Genomic DNA, 21,126 nt, shown 5'->3' with positions numbered 1-21,126 from the left:
CATTACTCTAACAAGAGAAATGTTGAACAAGAATACTTGCATAATAGACAAAACCCAAGATTCAAGAAGATTACAAATTCTTGAGGCAATTCACATAAGAATAGAGCGACCTACCATGAACACCCAAATCACGGAACTATTTACTCTACCCACCATGAGAGTAAGGACAAGACAAGAACATATCGATGCCAACACAGAAGACAATGTCCAACATAACAGGCCAATTACACTGGATTAATCTTTGTGTTTAGATAGGAGATGCCTCGTATGGGCCAATAAGCCTTCTGCAGCCCCTATGTTTACCCCTTATGTATCCCCCCATGTTTTTCACCTTCATTGTATTATCACCTGACCTAATGCGGTTATAAAATCAACTAGTATTGTAAGATCTGTTCACTTGAGAATGAACCATGGAGGTTCGAAACGTCGTGCAAATTATACAAATAAGTGTAATACACTCTATAGTAAATCACTTCTTTTCTTCACCTTAAAAGTACGAAAATGAGTTTTGGAGAACTCCTATTCCAATTAAGCCCTGATGCTAAGAAAATAGTTAGAGGGATAGAAGCCCTAAACCAGAAAATAATAAATACAGAATATCCGGTCATATTCAATGAAATATATATATATATATATATATATATATATATATATATATATATATATATATATATATATATATATATATATATATATATATATATGTATATATATATGTATATATATATAATATATATATTATATATATATATATATATATATGTATATATATATGTATATATATGTATATATATATATATATATATATATATATATAATATATATATATATATATATATATATATATGTATATATATATGTATATATATATATATATATATGTCGTACCTAGTAGCCAGAACTCACTTTTCAGCCTACAATGCAAGGCCCGATTTGCCTAATAAGCCAAGTTTTCATGAAATATTATATTTTCTCTAATTTTTTTCTTATGAAATGATAAAGCAACCCATTCATTATGTAAGAGGTGAATTTTTTTTATTGGAGTTAAAATTAACGTAGATATATGACCGAACTTAACCAACCCTACCTAACCTAACCTAACCTATCTTTATAGGTTAGGTTAGGTTAGGTAGCCGAAAAAGTTAGGTTAGGTTAGGTTAGGTAGGTTAGGTAGTCGAAAAGCAATTAATTCATGAAAACTTGGCTTATTATGCAAATCGGGCCTTGCATAGTAGGCTCAGAAGTGAGTTCTGGCTACTAGGTACGACATATATATATATATATATATATATATATATATATATATATATATATATATATATATATATATATATGTATATATATATGTATATATATATGTATATATATATGTATATATAGTATATATATATGTATATATATATGTATATATATATGTATATATATATGTATATATATATATATATATATATATATATAATATATATATATAATTATATATATATATATGTCGTACCTAGTAGCCAAAACTCTCTTCTCAGCCTACTATGCAAGGCCCGATTTGCCTAATAAGCCAAGTTTTCATGAACTAATTGTTTTTCGACGACCTAACCTACTAACCTAACCTAACCTAACTTTTTCGGCTACCTAACCAAACCTAACCTATAAAGATAGGATAGGTTAGGTTAGGTAGGGTTGGATAGGTTCGGTCATATATCTACGTTAATTTTAATTCCAATAAAAAAATTGACCTCATACATATTGAAATGGGTAGTTTTATCATTTCATAAGAAAAAAATTAGAGAAAATATAATAATTCAGGAAAAATGGCTTATTAGGCAAATCGGGCCTGCATAGTAGTCCAAAAAGTGCGTTCTGGCTATTAGGTACGACATATATATATATATATATATATATATATATATATATATATATGTCGTACCTAGTAGCCAGAACGCACTTCTCAGCCTACTATGCAAGCTTCAATTGCCTAATAAGCCAAGTTTCATGAGTTAATTGTTTTTCGACTACCTAACCTACCTAACCTAACCTAACCTAACTTTCTCGACTACCTAACCTAACCTAACCTAACCTATCTTTATAGGTTAGGTTAGGTTAGGTAGCCGAAAAAGTTAGGTTAGGTTTGGTTAGGTAGGTTACGTAGTCGAAAAAAATAATTCATGAAAACTTGCCTTATTAGGCAAATTGGGTCTTGCATAGTAGGCCGAGAAGTGCATTCTGGCTACTAGGTACGACATATATGTATATATATATATAATAATTAATAAAAATGAATTTTGGAGAATTGATATTTCCATTACCACCGACTGTGAAGAAAAACATAAGAAATATGAGAAAATTCGTTTAAGAATTATTAATCTTATCTTTTCGGACATATTCAACAACATATGTTTAGAAGAAAGACTGCTATAAATATATAATATATATATAAATATATATATATATAAATAATATATATATAATATATATATATATATATATATAATATATATATATATATATATATATAATGTCGTACCTAGTATCCAGAAAGCACTTCTCAGCCTACTAAGCAAGGCCCGATTTGCCTAATAAGCCAAGTTTTCATGAATTAATATTTTTCGACCACCTAACTACCTAACCTAACCTAACCTAACTTTTTCGGCTACCTAACCTAACCTAACCTAACCTTTAAAGATTGCTTAGGGTAGGTAGGGTTGGTTAGGTTCGGTATATCTATGTTAATTTAATTCCAATAATTTTTTTTTTACCTCATACGTAATGAAATGGGTAGCTTTATCATTTCATAAGAAAAAAATTAGAGAAAATATATTAATTCAGGAAAATTTGGCGTATTAGGCAAATCGGGCCTTGCATAGTAGGCCGAGTACGACGTTCTGGCTACTAGGTACAAATATATATTAATTTATATATATATATATATATATATAAATATATATATATATTAATATTATATATATATATATATATATATATATGTCGTACCTAGTAGCCAGAACGCACTTCTCAGCCTACTATGCAAGGCCAAATTTGCCTAAAGCCAAGATTTCATGAATTAATTGTTTTTCGACTACCTAACCTACCTAACCTAACCTAACCTAACTTTTCGGCTACCTAACCGAAACCTAACCTATAAAGATAGGTTAGGTTAGGTTAGGTAGGGTTGGTTAGGTTCGGTCATATATCTACGTTAATTTTAACTCCATAAAAAAAAATTGACCTCATTATAATGAAATGGGTAGCTTTATCATTTCATAAGAAAAAAATTAGAGAAAATATAATAATTCAGGAAACTTGGCTTATTAAGCAAATCTGGCCTTGCATAGTAGGCAGAGAAGTGCGTTCTGGCTACTAGGTACGACATATATATATATATATATTATATATTATATATATATATATATATATATATATATATATATAATATATAATATAATATATGTCGTACCTAGTAGCCAGAACGTACTTCTCAGCCTACTATGCAAGCTTCAATTTGACTAATAGCCAAGTTTTCATGAGTTAATTGTTTTTCGACTACCTAACCTACCTAAACCTAACCTAATCTAACTTTCTCGACTACTAACCTAACCTAACCTAACCCATCTTTATAGGTTAGGTTAGGTTAGGTAGCCGAAAAAGTTAGGTTAGGTTTGGTTAGGTAGTCGAAAAACAAATAATTCATGAAAACTTGGCTTATTAGGCAAATTTGGTCTTGCATAGTAGGCCGAGAAGTGCATTCTGGCTACTAGGTACTACATATATGTATATATATATATATATATATATGTCGTACCTAGTAGCCAGAACTCACTTCTCAGCCTACTATTCAAGGCCCGATTTGCCTAATAAGCCAAGTTTTCCTGAATTAATATATTTACTATAATTTTTTTCTTATGAAATGATAAAGCAACCCTTTTCTCTATGTATGAGGTCAATTTTTTTTTATTGGAGTTAAAATTAACGTAGATATATGACCGAACCTAACCAACCCTACCTAACCTAACCTAACCTATATTTATAGGTAAGGTTAGGTTAGATAGCCAAAAAAAGCTAGGTTAGGTTAGGTTAGGTAGGTTAGGTAGACGAAAAAACATTAATTCATGAAAACTTGGCTTATTAGGCAAATCGGGCCTTGAATAGTAGGCTGAGAAGTGCGTTCTGGCTATTAGGTACGACATATATATATATATATATATATATATATATATAATATATATATATATATATATATATATATATATATTATATATATATATATATATATTTATAGCAGTCATTCTTCTAAACATATGTTGTTGAATATGTCCGAAAAGATAAGATTAATAATTCTAAAACGAATTTTCTCAATATTTCTTATGTTTTTCTTCACAGTCGGTGGTAATGGAAATATCAATTCTCCAAAATTCATTTTTATTAATGGTCTGATGCCTAGAAACGTTTCGTAAGGGCTTTTTACATTATCATAGACTTGTTTACACTTAATACTACACGTATGATACACTTGGTAAACTGTATATGATACATTTGACCTAAATCTTGCTTTTATTCGTCTTTGGTGAGGTGACAAAGGTTTTGGGTGAGGTGGGTACATGTGAATGGAAGTAACTGCAGAGGGCCTATTGGCCCATACCCTTGAAGTGTGTAGAATATAGTTGTGCATTAATTGGCTGTTGATTGCTGGTGTTGACTTTTTGTGTAGTGCCTGGCTGATGTCGAGCCTCCTGCTATCGCTGTACCTATTGATGATTTCTGTGTTGCTTGTTAAGATTTCTCTGGTGATGGTCTGGTTGTGAGAAGAGATTATATGTTCCTTGATGGAGTCCTGTTGTTAATGCCTTGTTAGTCGCATGGAATGAGACGTTGTTGTCTTGCCTAAATACTGAGTTCTTTGGGGCTTACACTCCCCATAGACGACGTTGGTTTCCTTCAGGGCGTCCTGTTTGGTGCCTGGGGAGTTTTCCATGAGTAGATTGGCCGTTTATTTGTTTTTGTAGTAAATTGTCTATTGTATTTTCAGATTTGTGTCTGTACGGATAACGTTTCTATCAATAATGTCTTTCAGTTCCCTTTCCACCGTTTTATGATCCGTCGAAAAGAAGTTCCTGTAAATCAGTCTTATAGGGGTTTAAGTGTTGTGTTAGTTGACTCTTCGGAGGTTGCATGGCGCTTCACCTTTCTTTTTATGACGTCTTCAATAAAACTGTTTGAGAAGCAATTGTTGACTAGGACCTACCTTACCTTACATAGTTCTTCATCGACTTGCTTCCATCCTGAGCTGTGGCTGAGAGCCAGGTCGACGTAAGCATTAAAACACTCTTCTTGTACCTGTCTGGTCAGTCACTATTGGCATTGAGGCACATTCCTATGATTTTTCCATAGTGTAGACTGCAGTGTGGAGGTCTCCGCTCCTTTCTGTGACTGTTACATCTGGAAAAGGCAGCTTCCCATCATTCTCCGTCTGGTACGTGAAACTCAACACAGAATTCTGCTCGAATGTCTCCTTCAGCTACTGCAGATGTCTGACATCAGGTACCTGCATAAGAATGTCGTCAACATACCTGCAGTATATGGCGGGTTTCAAGTCCATGTCAACTAAGACCCTCCGCTCGATGGTACGCATGTAGAAGTTCGCAAATAGGACACCTAGGGGAGACTCCATGGCGACCCCATCTACTTGCTTATACATGTGCCCATCTGGGCTCAAGAAGGGTGCCTGTTTAGTGCAAACTTAGAGTAGCTTCCTTAGTATGTTTTCTGGTATGTCAAGAGAAGTACAAGCCGGATCACGATACACTCTATCCGCTATCATCTCGATTGTTTCATCTACAGGTACGTTGGTAAACAGTGACTCTACATCCAACGAGGCTCTTATCCCCATGGCCCATGCTCACTGCAGTAATTCAACAAATTCCTTTGGAGACTTTAGGCTAAAAGCATAGGGTACATAAAGGGACAGCGAGCAGTTGAGTCGCTTAGCTAGTCTGTATGTGGATGTGGGTATCTGGCTGGTGATTGGCCGAAGTGTGTTTCCACGCTTGTGGGTCTTGACATTCCCATACTCATAACCAGGTTTTTATTTCCCAATACCCTCTGGCAGGTGGAGTCCGGATTTCTTGGCGTTCACTGCCTCAATCAATCTGTTTACCTTCATTTTCAAATCGGCTGTAGTGTCCTTTGTTACCCTGTGGAATTAAGTTTGGTAGAAGAGTATGAGGTTCATTTTTGTCAGATATTCGTCTGTTTTAAGAATAACATATGTTGGCGACTTGTCACCTCTCCTGACGACACCTTGTTCTCACGAAGGCTCTTAGATACCGTTTTAAGCTCGGGGGACAGTATGGTGCTTTTGTAGTTACCTCGAGTCTTTCCTCCTTTGCAATAAGTTCCGGTTGCAAGGTGTCTTTAGTGGTAACCTTCTTTTGCGTCTCGAGGTCGAATATGTCGTCCAATAGGATCTCCAACTCGACTTACCGGGCCATCTCACTGGGTCTGGACATAACGTGACAGTTTATACACAGATTTAAGAGAGTGATTTGGTCCTCAGTGAGGTTGATTCCAGCAAGGTTTGCTGGAATCATCTTCAATAAGAACCAAATCACTCTCTTAAATCTGGGTATAAACTGTCATGTTATGTCCAGACAAATATTTAGAGGACGAGGGGACGGAGGAGTGAGGATTGGTTAGGAGGACTAGGGGACGACTTAGTGGGGGAGGACAAAGGGACGGGGGAGGACGAGGTGACGGGGCAGTGAGGAATGGTTGGGAGGACGAGAGGATGGAGAAGTGAGGAATAGCTGGGAGGACGAGGGGACGGGGGAGGGGGGAGGAGAATGGTGGGGAGGACTGGGAGACAGGGAAAGGTTGCTGTGGCTGACCCACAGCAACGCATGGCTGGGTACAGCTAGTATATTATATTATTAATTTATATTTAAGAAAATTAATGTTTTGAATGAACAGCATTTTAAATTTTATGAATGCGTGTTTGGGGTCAACCGCTCGATGGAATGAACTTGATTCAAGGACGGGTTGGCGACTGGCAATGCCAAGGTCGTAGGTTTGCACCGCCTCACAGCCCTAGTGGATTTTCTCATTATACCCTTGGTTATGCCCATTCATCCACTTGTACACTTCAGTCATGTCACAAATCTTCTCCTTTCTTAAGAATGAAAGATCTTCTCGAGCGAATAAGAGCTTTCTCAATCTTTCTTCATATGAAGGATTTCTAATTCCTAAGATTAACTTTGTCATCGGAACGTATTTAAGTGAATATGTCTATTCTATAGTATAGCGACCAAGACAGAACTTCGTAACCTAAATGGGGCCTAACATGACCCAGGTACTGTTGAAGAATAATATTACTTATTTTGCAGCCAAAATTTCTAAAAATAATCTCAGTATCTTAGATTTACCTTATATAAAATGTTTATGCATTTTTTGGCTAAAAATTTCTACTAGTTATGAACCCTACATCATTTTTTCATTCAGTCTTCACAATTTCAACAGTCGCCAGCTGATATTTTGTAACTATTATTATCATACCAAAGAACCCTACATTTAAAGCAATAAACTGCATCTACCAATCATTCAATCATTTCGAAAGCTTTTCTAGATCATCTTGAATTGATTTTGAGTCGTCAAAATTTAATTACTGGCCAATTTTTGTATCGTCTGCAAATTCCCAAATCTTACTTCTCAATCCTGGAGCTAAATAATGTTTATTTATATATTACAGAGGTGGCCCAACTTGTTTAAGCGCTCCAAATGATAAAACTCAGATAATTAAGTGCCGAGGCTTCCTTACTGAATAACTTCAACAGTGTCTGCTAGGTATTTATTGATGATTTTAACTAATTTAATTTATTTTTCCCTAAATCTGATTTAGGCGAGTAATCATTCACAAAGTTTTTGTGATTAGTTTTATAGTGGCGTTTCAAGTTACTGGCTTTGAAATGAAAGAAGAATCCCTTGGCCGAGAAGGCACAAAGGTTTACCTCATTATGCTGTGAATGCAAACAAAGTCGTAAGGGCTTGGCGCTTTCCCTTGACAATTCGATCCTTCCTTCTCACTTTGGCTGAAAATGTATGTTTCCATCTTTCTATTTTCGTTTCTTACAATTTGTTGATGCCATCTTCCTTCACACGGTTTTCACAATCACTTTTAATAAGTCGTATATATGACGTGTACCAGCCAAGTCTGCACAGTTCAACATCAGTAGTTATTCTGAACTCCCTTCTGTAGGTATCACAACTCTTTATACCTGCACGTTTCTAGCTCTTGATTCGGGTCGAAATTTCTGGAATATTCAAATTCTCTAGAATTTTTCACGAGCTTCATATTAAGGTCAAACAGCTGCATGAGGTTAGGCGAGACGCAGTTTGGCCACCCTTGATATCACTTTCGCCCCGACGACTCAGCATTGAATCCTCCGTAAAATAGGGGGAAATCCAGCGAGGACTCAGCATTGAGTCCTCAGTGCGGCAACAGTAGCATTTTTTTCGGGAAGGTCTTGCTGCAGTTTTGGACATTATATGCATATACTCTTGTAGGGAATATTATTGCGAATACATTGACACCAAAATGAAAGTCCTAGGACCAGAATTGAGGTAACAAAGTTTAAAACAGTATACCCATTTTATTGCTCTTTATCAGCGCTCACGGGGTAACGCTCTGTCACTTTCCCTGCTTATTGTGGATGGTTTGCCGGGCTTTTGAACTTTATATTTGCATACTCCTGTTGGGAATTCTATTGCGAAGACAATGATACCGAAATGAAAGACTTTTGACGAGAATTGAGATGTCCAAAGTGAAGAGAGTGTACACATTTATTGCTCTGGCTCGCTCTCGGGTAACACGCTGTCACTTTCTCACTTTCTCGCCGGGCTTTTGGGCTTTATATGCATTTAGTCCTGTAGAGAATTCTATTGCAAACACAATGATACCAAATTGAAAAACCTAGGACGAGAATTGAGATGACAAAGTTGAAAAGAATATACACTTTTCAATATGAGAAGCACCTTGGGGTGGCGCAGCTCTCTCTTTCTCGTAACCGCGGCCTGTTTTCATTGTCGGCGGGTAGAGATCGCTGCTGTTTTTTATATTATATGCATATAGGCCTGTTGGAATTCTATTGCGAACACATTGATACCAAAATGAAAGACCTAGGACGAGAATTGAGTTGACAAAACTGAAAAGAGTGTAAACATTTTATCACTCTTGTGCGCTCCCGCGTAACTTTCTCTCACTTTCTCTGTTAGTTGCGGATGGTAAGCCGGGCTCTTGGAGTTTATATGCATTTAGTCCTATAGAGAATTCTATTGCGAACACATTGATACAAATTTAATATCTTAGGACGAGAATTGAGCTGACAAAGTTAAAAAGATTATACACTTTTCAAAATTTACTGCGCTCTCTCTTGCGCTCCTGCAGAACGCCCAAGCCCACCTGGGGCTCACAGAACACTACCTATAATGATTTGTTCTCTGACTTTCCTCCATTTTTACTGATTGCTTTGTAATAACCATGGGCGTAGCCAACCTTAGATATCACCCCCAATTCCATGATCTCTATCGTGTTAATCTAATCATTCGTTCGTGAGGCGCGGAATCAAAAGCTACGATAAAGTCAAAGTACACAGTGTCACAATCCTACTGTGAACTGACTCAAATATGTTGGACATGTACTTTAGTGACATTCTCACCAATTGGACATGACAATTGTACTTTCCAATCGAATGTACACTCTCCAACACAATGAACCTCACAACAGAGTACTTATGAAAATATACGGTTTGTACTTATATAAATATGCATTATAGTCCTGAGGATAGCCCCAAACAAAATTAAATATCGTGAATGGAAGTTGTAAAGTGACCTTTCCCTCAGCGAGTGTGTGGGGAGGAGTGTCCTTGTCAGTACCTGGCGGCTGACCCCGTATACCCTGGCGCTGGTGGGTACCGCTGGGACTGTGAGTACGTCACTCATGGCCTCACCTCCGTCCCCACCACCTGCTGGACACTACACCCAGATGTTACACAGGTGAGTACATCACTCACCTCCGTCCCCACCTCCTGCTGGACACTACACCCAGATGTTACACAGGTGAGTACATCACTCACCTCCGTCCCCACCTCCTGCTGGACGCTACACCCAGATGTTACACAGGTGAGTACATCACTCACCTCCGTCCCCACCTCCTGCTGGACACTACACCCAGATGTTACACAGGTGAGTACGTCACTCACGACCGTCCCCACCTCCTGCTGGACGCTACACCCAGATGTTACTCAGGTGAGTACGTCACTCACGACCGTCCCCACCTCCTGCTGGACGCTACACCCAGATGTTACTCAGGTGAGTACGTCACTCATGGCCTCACCTCCGCCCCACCTCCTGCTGGACGCTACACCCAGATGTTACACAGGTGAGTACGTCACTCACGACCGTCCCCACCTCCTGCTGGACGCTACACCCAGATGTTACTCAGGTGAGTACGTCACTCATGGCCTCACCTCCGCCCCACCTCCTGCTGGACGCTACACCCAGATGTTACTCAGGTGAGTACGTTACTCACGGCTTCACGTCCGCCCCACCTCCTGCTGGATGCGACACCCAGATGTTACACAGGTGAGTACGTCACTCATGGCCTCACGTCCGCCCCACCTCCTGCTGGACGCTACACCCAGATGTTACTCAGGTGAGTACGTCACTCATGGCCTCACCTCCGCCCCACCTCCTGCTGGACGCTACACCCAAATGTTACTCAGGTGAGTACGTTACTCACGGCCTCACGTCCGCCCCACCTCCTGCTGGATGCGACACCCAGATGTTACTCAGGTGAGTACGTCACTCATGGCCTCACGTCCGTCCCACCTCCTGCTGGATGCGACACCCAGATGTTACTCAGGTGAGTACGTCACTCATGGCCTCACGTCCGCCCCACCACCTGCTGGACGCTACACATGAATGTTATATCCACAGGTGTGTACATTTTGTTTGTTGGTGCAGGAGTGAGTGTTCAGCTGTCTCTGTACAGACCTTCTTGTGGAGGCCAGTGACTGTGTGAGTGTGTACTGATATTACTGTTGTAGCAAGTGACTGTGTGCGCGCGCGCGTGTGTGTACTCACCTAGTTGTGCTTGCGGGGGTTGAGCTCTGGCTCTTTGGTCCCGCCTCTCAACCGTCAATCAACAGGGGTACAGGTTCCTGAGCCTCTTGGGCTCTATCATATCTACACTTGAAACTGTGTATGGAGTCAGCCTCCACCACATTACTTCCTAATGCATTCCATTTGTCCACCACTCTGACACTAAAAAAGTTCTTTCTAATATTTCTGTGACTCATTTGGGCACTCAGTTTCCACCTGTGTCCCCTAGTGGGTGTGCCCCTTGTGTTAAATAGCCTGTCTTTATCAACCCTGTCGATTCCCTTGAGAAACTTGAATGTGGTGATCATGTCCCCCCTAACTCTTCTGTCTTCCAACGAAGTGAGGTTTAATTCCCGTAGTCTCTCCTCGTAGCTCATACCTCTCAGCTCGGGTACTAGTCTGGTGGCAAACCTTTGAACCTTTTCCAGTTTAGTCTTATGCTTGACTAGATATGGACTCCATGCTGGAGCCGCATACTCCAGGATTGGTCTGACATATGTGGTATATAATGTTCTGAAAGATTCCTTACACAAGTTTCTAAAGGCTGTTCTTATGTTAGCCAACCTGGCATATGCTGCTGATGTTATCCTCTTCATATGAGCTTCAGGGGACATGTCTGGCGTGATATCAATCCCCAGGTCTTTCTCTCTCTCTGACTCTTGAAGTATCTCATCTCCCAAATGATACCTTGTATCTGGTCTCCTGCTTCCTACCCCTATCTTCATTACATTACATTTGCTTGGGTTAAACTCTAACAGCCATTTGTTCGACCATTCCTGCAGCTTGTCTAGGTCTTCTTGAAGCCTCAAGCTCTCCTCCTCTGTCTTAATCCTTCTCATAATTTTGGAGTCGTCAGCAAACATTGAGAGGAATGAGTCTGTACCCTCTGGGAGATCATTTACAGAAACAGGAGACCTATCAGAAACAGGATAGGTCCAAGCACAGAGACCTGTGGAACTCCACTGGTGACTTCACGCCATTCTGAGGTCTCACCCCTCACTGTAACTCTCTGCTTCCTATTGCTTAGGTACTCCCTTATCCACTGGAGCGCCCTACTAGTTACTCCTGCCTGTTTCTCCAGCTTATGCATCAACCTTTTATGGGCTACTGTACTCACCTAATTGTGTTTGCGGGGGTTGAGCTTTGGCTCTTTGGTCCTGACCCAACTTTACCCGTGTCAAAGGCTTTCCGACAGTCCAAAAAAATGCAGTCCGCCCATCCTTCTCTTTCTTGCTTAATATTTGTCACCTGATCGTAGAATTCTATCAAGCCTGTAAGGCAAGATTTACCCTCCCTGAACCCATGTTGATGGGTTGTCACGAAGTCTCTTCTCTCCAGATGTGTTACTAGGTTTATTCTCACAATCTTCTCCATCACCTTGCATGGTATACATATTAAACACTGGCCTGTAGTTCAGTGCCTCTTGTCTGTCACCCTTTTTGTATATTGGTACTACATTAGCAGTCTTCCATATTTCTGGTAGGTCTCCTGTTTCCGGTGACCTACTACACACTATGGAGAGTGGCAAGCAAAGTGCTCCTGCACACTCTTTCAATACCCATGGTGAGATTCCATCCGGCCCAACAGCTTTTCTCACATCCAGCTCCAATAGGTGCTTCTTGACCTCATCTCTTGTAATTTCGAACCTTTCCAAGGTCACCTGGTTTGCTGCCACCTCTCCTAGCGCCGTGACTTCTCCCTGTTCTATTGTAAAGACCTCCTGGAACCCTTTGTTGAGTTCTTCACACACCTCTTTGTCATTGTCTGTGTACCTGTCCTCCACCACCCTAAGTTTCATCACCTGTTCCTTCACTGTTGTCTTCCTCCTGATGTGACTGTGTAGTAGCTTTGGTTCGGTCTTGGCTTTATTAGCTATATCATTTTCATACCTTTTCTCAGCTGCTCTTCTCACACTAACATACTCGTTCCTGGTTCCTTCGTATCTCTCTCTACTTTCTGGTGTTCTGTTATTACGGAAGTTCCTCCATGCCCTTTTGTTCAGCTCCTTTGCTTTCATACTTTCCCTATTAAACCACGGATTCTTCCTTTGCTTCTCTGTTTTTTCCTGTCGGGCTGGGACAAACCTATTTACAGCTCCTGACATTTTGTGTGTGTGTGTGTGTGTGTGTGTGTGTGTGTGTGTGTGTATACTCACCTAGTTGTGCTTGCGGGGGTTGAGCTCTGGCTCTTTGGTCCCGCCTCTCAACCAAGTCAATCAACAGGTCAACAGGTGTACAGATTTCTGAGCCTATTGGGCTCTATCATATCTACACTTGAAACTGTGTATGGAGTCAGCCTCCACCACATCACTTGACTGTGTGTGTGTGTGTGTGTGTGTGTGTGTGTGTGTATTCAACTTGTTGTGTTCACCAAGTTGTGTTTGCGAGGGTTGAGCTTTGCTCTTTCGGCCAGCCTCTCAACTGTCAATCAACTTTTTACAAACTATTTTTTTCTATACCACACACACACACACACACACACACACACACAGGAAGCAGCCCGCGACAGCTGACTAACTCCCAGGTACCTATTTACTGCTAGGTAACAGGGGCATTCAAGGTGAAAGAAACTGCCCATTTGTTTCTGCCTCGTGCGGGAATCGAACCCGCGCCACAAAATTACTGTGGTCCTGCGCGCTATCCACCAGGCTACGATGCCCCTATTGTGTGTGTGTGTGTGTGTGTGTGTGTGTGTGTGTGTGTGTGTACAGACCTTCTTGTGGTGGTAAGTGACGGTGTGTGTGTTTGTGTGTGTACTGACCTTCTTGTGGTGGCAAGTAACTGTGTGTGTGTACTGACCTTCTTGTGATGGCAAGTCACTGTGTGTGTGTGTACTGACCTTCCTGTGGTGGTCTGGAAGGGATAGAACTAGAGTGGTGTGGAAGTAGAGAGGCAGATGTCGAGAAATTTGGTAGTAGAAAGGCAGATATCGAGTAGTGTGGAAGTAGGGAGGCAGATGTCGAGTAATGTGGAAGTAGTAAGGCAGATATCGAGTTGTGTGGAAGTAGATGTCACGAATCTTATTACGATTCTGCCAATTCTCCCGAACCTCGTATTATGTTATTGTTTTCTCTACGTAAATATTGCTGTCAGTTGTATAAGATTTGTGTATATAGATATATATACATTATATATGTATATATAACATAGATAGCTGGGTAGTGAGTGTAAGGTTTGTTTTGGTGGTGGATGTCACGTGAAATTAGCCGTGTGGGCGGTTGACAATATTTGGGAATGGCCAGGGCGATTGTTGGCAAATCAATTGCCTATAGTTTTATATTTATTTATTCCCATATTTGGTAGCCGTAATATTTCAAGGAATGTGAGACCAGTAATTACAACTCTTAGTTAATAATGTTGGAGTTTAGGGCTGACCTTTGTAAATAGAATGTTCACAATGTTCATGCGAACGTTAATTGGTGTTTGGGTAGACGGTTAGTCGACGTTGGGCCTGCGGACCCCGTCCTGGGCAGTAGAGTGGCGGCTGCGGTCGAGTGCAGTTGTGTTTAAGCTAAGTTCTTGGTTTTTGTTATTTTAAGCCCATATAAATATTAATTTATCTGGATAGACGATTTTAGTGTATTTATGGCTTACTCCATATTCTGGTGATAGTGCTCAGGTCTCAAATAATTACTTGCATTCTATAGTATTACATGCTGATAAATATTTCTGGATACTATTTATTTAATAGTTGTTAAGTTGTCACCCTTAGCAAAATATATTGTTCTCCCGTTTTTATACAGTGATTAATTATACCCCTAGACACCTATTGGCATGGCAGATTTTTATTTGTTCTTTACACTGTGGGGAGAAGAACATTATTTAGTCTCAAGGGTCGTGACAGTAGAGAGGCAGATATCGAGTGGGGTGGAAGTAGTAAGGAAGATGTCGAGTGGGGTGGAAGTAGAGAGGCAGATATCTAGTGGGGTGGAAGTAGAGAGGCAGATGTAGAGTGGTGTGGAAGTAGAGAGGCAGATGTAGAGTAGTGTGGAAGTACAGAGGCAGATGTAGAGTGGTGTGGAAGTAGTGAGGCAGATGTAGAGTGGTGTGGAAGTACAGAGGCAGATGTAGAGTGGTGTGGAAGTAGTGAGGCAGATGTAGAGTGGTGTGGAAATAGAGAGGCAGATGTAGAGTGGGGTGGAAGTAGAGAGGCAGATATAGAGTGGTGTGGAAGTAGTGAGGCAGATGTAGAGTGGTGTGGAAGTACAGAGGCAGATGTAGAGTGGTGTGGAAGTAGTGAGGCAGATGTAGAGTGGTGTGGAAGTAGTGAGGCAGATGTAGAGTGGTGTGGAAGTAGTGAGGCAGATGTAGAGTGGTGTGGAAGTAGTGAGGCAGATGTAGAGTGGTGTGGAAGTACAGAGGCAGATGTAGAGTGGTGGAAGTAGTGAGGCAGATGTAGAGTGGTGTGGAAGTAGTGAGGCAGATGTAGAGTGGTGTGGAAATAGAGAGGCAGATGTAGAGTGGGGTGGACGTAGAGAGGCAGATGTAGAGTTGTGTGGAAGTACAGAGGCAGATGTAGAGTGGTGTGGAAGTAGTGAGGCAGATGTAGAGTGGTGTGGAAGTACAGAGGCAGATGTAGAGTGGTGTGGAAGTAGTGAGGCAGATGTAGAGTGGGGTGGAAGTAGAGAGGCAGATATCGAGTGGTGTGGAAGTAGTGAGGCAGATGTAGAGTGGGGTGGAAGTAGAGAGGCAGATATCGAGTGGTGTGGAAGTAGTGAGGCAGATGTAGAGTGGTGTGGAAATAGTGAGGCAGATGTAGAGTGGGGTGGAAGTAGAGAAGCAGATATCGAGTGGTGTGGAAGTAGTGAGGCAGATGTAGAGTGGTGTGGAAGTACAGAGGCAGATGTATAGTAGTGTGGAAGTAGTGAGGCAGATGTAGAGTGGTGTGGAAGTACAGAGGCAGATGTAGAGTGGTGTGGAAGTAGTGAGGCAGATGTAGAGTGGTGTGGAAGTACAGAGGCAGATGTATAGTAGTGTGGAAGTAGTGAGGCGGATGTAGAGTGGTGTGGAAGTACAGAGGCAGATGTAGTGTGGAAGTAGTGAGGCAGATGTAGAGTGGTGTAGAAGTAGTGAGGCAGATGTAGAGTGGTGTGGAAGTACAGAGGCAGATGTAGAGTAGTGTGGAAGTAGTGAGGCAGATGTAGAGTGGTGTGGAAGTAGTGAGGCAGATGTAGAGTAGTGTGGAAGTACAGAGGCAGATGTTGAGTAGTGTGGAAGTAGTGAGGCAGATGTAAAGTGGTGTGGAAGTAGTGAGGCAGATGTAGAGTCGTGTGGAAGTAGTGAGGCAGATGTAGAGTCGTGTGGAAGTAGTGAGGCAGATGTAGAGTGGTGTGGAAGTAGTGAGGCAGATGTAGAGTGGTGTGGAAGTAGTGAGGCAGATGTAGAGTGGTGTGGAAGTAGTGAGGCAGATGTAGAGTGGTGTGGAAGTAGTGAGGCAGATGTAGAGTGGTGTGGAAGTAGTGAGGCAGATGTAGAATGGTGTGGAAGTAGTGAGGCAGATGTAGAGTGGTGTGGAAGTACAGAGGCAGATGTAGAGTGGTGGAAGTAGTGAGGCAGATGTAGAGTGGTGTGGAAGTAGTGAGGCAGATGTAGAGTGGTGTGGAAATAGAGAGGCAGATGTAGAGTGGGGTGGAAGTAGAGAGGCAGATGTAGAGTGGTGTGGAAGTTCAGAGGCAGATGTAGAGTTGGTGTGGAAGTAGTGAGGCAGATGTAGAGTGGTGTGGAAGTACAGGAGGCAGATGTAGAGTGGTGTGGAAGTATTGAGGCAGATGTAGAGTGGGGTGGAAGTAGAGAGGCAGATATCGAGTGGTGTGGACGTAGTGAGGCAGATGTAGAGTGGGGTGGAAAGTAGAGAGGCAGATATCGAGTGGTGTGGAAGTAGTGAGGGCAGATGTAGAGTGGTGTGGAAATAGTGAGGCAGATGTAGAGTGGGTGGAAGTAGAGAGGCAGATATCGAGTGGTGTGGAGTAGTGAGGCAGATGTAGAGTGGTGTGGAAGTACAGGAGGCAGATGTATAGTAGTGTGGAAGTAGTGAGGCAGATGTAGAGTGGTGTGGAAGTACAGAGGCAGATGTAGAGTGGTGTGGAAGTAGTGAGGCAGATGTAGAGTGGTGTGGAAGTGCAGAGGCAGATGTATAGTAGTGTGGAAGTAGTGAGGGCAGTATGTAGAGTGGTGTGGAAGTACAGAGGCAGATGTAGTGTGGAAGTAGTGAGGCAGATGTAGAGTGGTGTAGAAGTAGTGAGGCAGATGTAGAGTGGTGTGGAAGTACAGAGGCAGATGTAGAGTAGTGTGGAAGTAGTGAGGCAGATGTAGAGTGGTGTGGAAGTAATGAGGCAGATGTAGAGTAGTGCGGAGTAGTGAGGCAGATGTAGAGTGGGTGTGGAAGTAGTGAGGCAGATGTAGAGTGTTGTGGATGTAGTGAGGCAGATGTAGAGTAGTGTGGAAGTACAGAGGCAGATGTAGAGTAGTGTGGAAGTAGTGAGGCAGATGTAGAGTGGTGTGGAAGTAGTGAGGCAGATGTAGAGTGGTGTGGAAGTAGTAAGGCAGATGTAGATTGGTGTGGAAGTAGTGAGGCAGATGTAGAGTGGTGTGGAAGTAGTGAGGCAGATGTAGAGTGGTGTGGAAGTACAGAGGCAGATGTAGAGTGGTGTGGAAGTACAGAGGCAGATGTAGAGTGGTGTGGAAGTAGTGAGGCAGATTGTAGAGTGGTGTGGAAGTAGTGAGGCAGATGTAGAGTGGTGTGGAAGTAGTGAGGCAGATGTAGAGTGGTTGTGGAAGTAGTGAGGCAGATGTAGAGTGGTGTGGAAGTAGTGAGGCAGATGTAGAGTAGTGTGGAAGTACAGAGGCAGATGTAGAGTGGTGTGGAAAGTTAGTGAGGCAGATGTAGAGTGGTGTGGAAGTAGTGAGGCAGATGTAGAGTTGTGTGGAAGTAGTGAGGCAGATGTAGAGTAGTGGTGGAAGTACAGAGGCAGATGTAGAGTGGTGTGGTGGAAGTAGTGAGGCAGATGTAGAGTGGTGTGGAAGTAGTGAGGCAGATGTAGAGTGGTGTGGAAGTAGTGAGGCAGATGTAGAGTGGTGTGGAAGTAGTGAGGCAGATGTAGAGTGGTGTGGAAGTAGTGAGGCAGATGTAGAAGTGGTGTGGAAGTAGTGAGGCAGATGTAGAGTGGTTGTGGAAGTAGTGAGGCAGATGTAGAGTGGTGTGGAAGTAGTGAGGCAGATGTAGAGTGGTGTGGAAGTAGTGAGGCAGATGTAGAGTGGTGTGGAAGTAGTGAGCAGATGTAGAGTGGTGTGGAAGTAGTGAGGCAGATGTAGAGTGGTGTGGAAGTAGTGAGGCAGATGTAGAGTGGTGTGGAAGTAGTGAGGCAGATGTAGAGTGGTGTGGAAGTAGTGAGGCAGATGTAGATGTGGTGGGAAGTAGTGAGGCAGATGTAGAGTGGTGTGGAAGTAGTGAGGCAGATGTAGAGTGGTGTGGAAGTACAGAGGCAGATGTAGAGTGGTGTGGAAGTACAGAGGCAGATGTAGAGTGGTGTGGAAAGTAGTGAGGCAGAGTGGTAGAGTGGTGTGGAAGTAGTGAGGCAGATGTAGAGTGGTGTGGAAGTAGTGAGGCAGATGTAGAGTGGTGTGGAAGTAGTGAGGCAGATGTAGAGTGGTGTGGAAGTAGTGAGGCAGATGTAGAGTGGTGTGGAAGTACAGAGGCAGATGTAGAGTGGTGTGGAAGTACAGAGGCAGATGTAGAGTGGTGTGGAAGTAGTGAGGCAGATGTAGAGTGGTGTGAAAATAGAAAATGTGCATATTTTCCTGTGCTATCAATGAACCTGAGTAGTTTAACTCCATATATGTGCGTGTATAATGGAGCACTTGGTTTTGGACCGTGCCCTATCGAAACACAATACGACTGATCATGGTTACTTACGATTCCAAATTAATTACGAAAACTATAACAATAATTTTTCTATTTATATCTATTTTTGAATTTTTGAATGGTTTGGTCCGTCAACCTGCCTCTTTTAGTTCACTCCAATTTCCCTTTTCGCCTTATGCAAATATATATATATATATATATATATATATTATATATATATATATATATATATATATATATATATATATATATTTATGATCGATGTTCCCATTCGGGAATCTTAATTTTAAGATGAATAGGAAAACCAGGGGATATACTGAACATTTTGTATCAGAATCTTCACTTTAAAAACATAACGTTTCGAATACTTCTCGTATTCATCATCAGATCTAAAAGAAAAAAACAGAAATCACAATCAAATAGCTGGTAAACAAAAAACTCATACTGAATATAATTGCCTATCAAAAGAAAGGACAATGCTTAAAAAACAAAACACTTAAGCGCAGTTAAAGTGATCAATACAAATAAAACTTATTATCTGTCACATATATTAAAACTAATTTAAAAATCCATTAAACTACAAGATGAAATTTATAGCTACTAAAACAAACCATTCCATTAAACTTACGTGAAGTGATCAGAAGTGAAACTTGATACCTAACACATATAGACTAACACTATAACAAATATTTATATAATGACTACAAATCTACAAAAAATGTATGTAAATACAAACAGAATAAACGACAATTATAAAGTACTAACCAAAATCTTATAAAAAACTCAAATATTAAAGTAAAATTAAGTACCAAAAAATGTATTATATATCCTAAATAAAAGATTATATTAATGTACAATGTTAAGACTTGAAATAAGTAAGAAAGGGCAAAGACATGGTAAACTAAACAAAATTAAACTACCAAAATAAACTAAAAATCAAATTACAGGGCCTACTGTGCACTATACAGTGTACAATTGAACAGCTGAAAGGTTGCTATTTAACAGAGGCCGCAGCTCCTTTATATATAAGGATTCCATTACTCTCAAATCTGACTGGCCATTCATACAAGTGTCCAGAATTTTAAAATCAGATTCCAACAGAAAATGATCAAACTCATAACAATGGTTTCTAATCTCCGAAAATGCTGGTTTAGACAATGGTAATCCAGTCCTAAAAGATAATCCCCGGTGCTCAAGTATCCTAATCTTAAAGTTCCGAATGAAAACTCCCGACATATCCAGCATTACAGCTGGAACAATTATACATATATACGACATTTGAGCACAAGGGGGTAGGCACTTTATCTTTAAATTTAAAATAAGAGCCTATGGTATTTGTGTTGACAAAAAAAATCTAAAGTCTACTTGAGGATAACACTGCTGCAACAGTCTCCTCAAACGACTCCTTACAGAAAAGCTAATACTGCCATAAAATGGTAATTTAATATATTTAAGATCCCTTTCCACTGTAGTAATCCTACACAATGGGTGAAACTTCTTATTCAAGAAATTCCTTATAAAAGTATAAACCATATGCACAGGATAACCATTATTTGAAAAAAATTTCACAAGAAAATTAATTTCCTGATCAAAGTTATTCCAATTAGAACATAAAACAAAGGCCCTATTCAGTAGAGTGTTAATAGCATTTTTCTTAAAAATATCAGGAACAAAGGAATTAAAATTTTTTAAGAAAAATGCTATTAACACTCTACTGAATAGGGCCTATTCATCCTATTCATCTTAAAAATATATATATATATAATATATATTATATATATATATATATATATATATATATATATATATATATATATATATATATATATATATTATATATATATATATATATATATATATATATATAATATATATAAAATATTTTCGTCGTCTATATTGTTCATGTGTGTCTCTTTGTCCTTTTGTTTTGTCCTCTTGTTCTTCTGATATTCATTGTGAACATTTGCTTGTTTTAAAATGTCAGTATTAAATATTGTATATATTTCTAACATGTCTCTTCTCCCCTTTCTTGTTTAGCAACATTAGGTGCATATCTTTCAGTCTTTTATCATGCCCAATCATTCGCAATTCTTGGACGTAGCTATGTAAAAATATGTACACCAT

General features: G+C 40.3%; 1 protein-coding gene across 1 annotated transcript; it reads left to right on the top strand.

The window, feature by feature from the left end:
* Positions 1 to 10,365: 10,365 nt before the first annotated feature.
* Positions 10,366 to 15,992, top strand: LOC138361797 (uncharacterized). The gene is made up of 4 exons (XM_069320927.1): positions 10,366 to 10,553; positions 12,626 to 12,705; positions 15,141 to 15,344; positions 15,535 to 15,992. Exons 1-4 carry the CDS (start codon positions 10,366 to 10,368, stop codon positions 15,990 to 15,992), a joined length of 930 nt encoding a protein of 309 aa, XP_069177028.1.
* Positions 15,993 to 21,126: the final 5,134 nt, after the last annotated feature.

The sequence above is a fragment of the Procambarus clarkii genome, unplaced genomic scaffold, assembly GCF_040958095.1.
Source record: "Procambarus clarkii isolate CNS0578487 unplaced genomic scaffold, FALCON_Pclarkii_2.0 HiC_scaffold_799, whole genome shotgun sequence".
NCBI lineage: Eukaryota > Metazoa > Arthropoda > Malacostraca > Decapoda > Cambaridae > Procambarus > Procambarus clarkii.
This window is presented reverse-complemented; position numbering and strand designations above follow the sequence as displayed.

Bases quoted from the DNA above. Each gene is read 5' to 3' on its own strand.
- LOC138361797 (XM_069320927.1), top strand. From the start codon at position 10,366: ATGGCCTCACCTCCGCCCCACCTCCTGCTGGACGCTACACCCAGATGT. The intron at 10,554-12,625 runs GTGAGTACGTTA...TATTTCTGGTAG, and splicing joins TACACCCAGATGTTACTCAG to GTCTCCTGTTTCCGGTGACC. The intron at 15,345-15,534 runs GTACAGAGGCAG...GTAGTGAGGCAG, and splicing joins AGATGTAGAGTGGTGTGGAA to ATGTAGAGTGGTGTGGAAGT.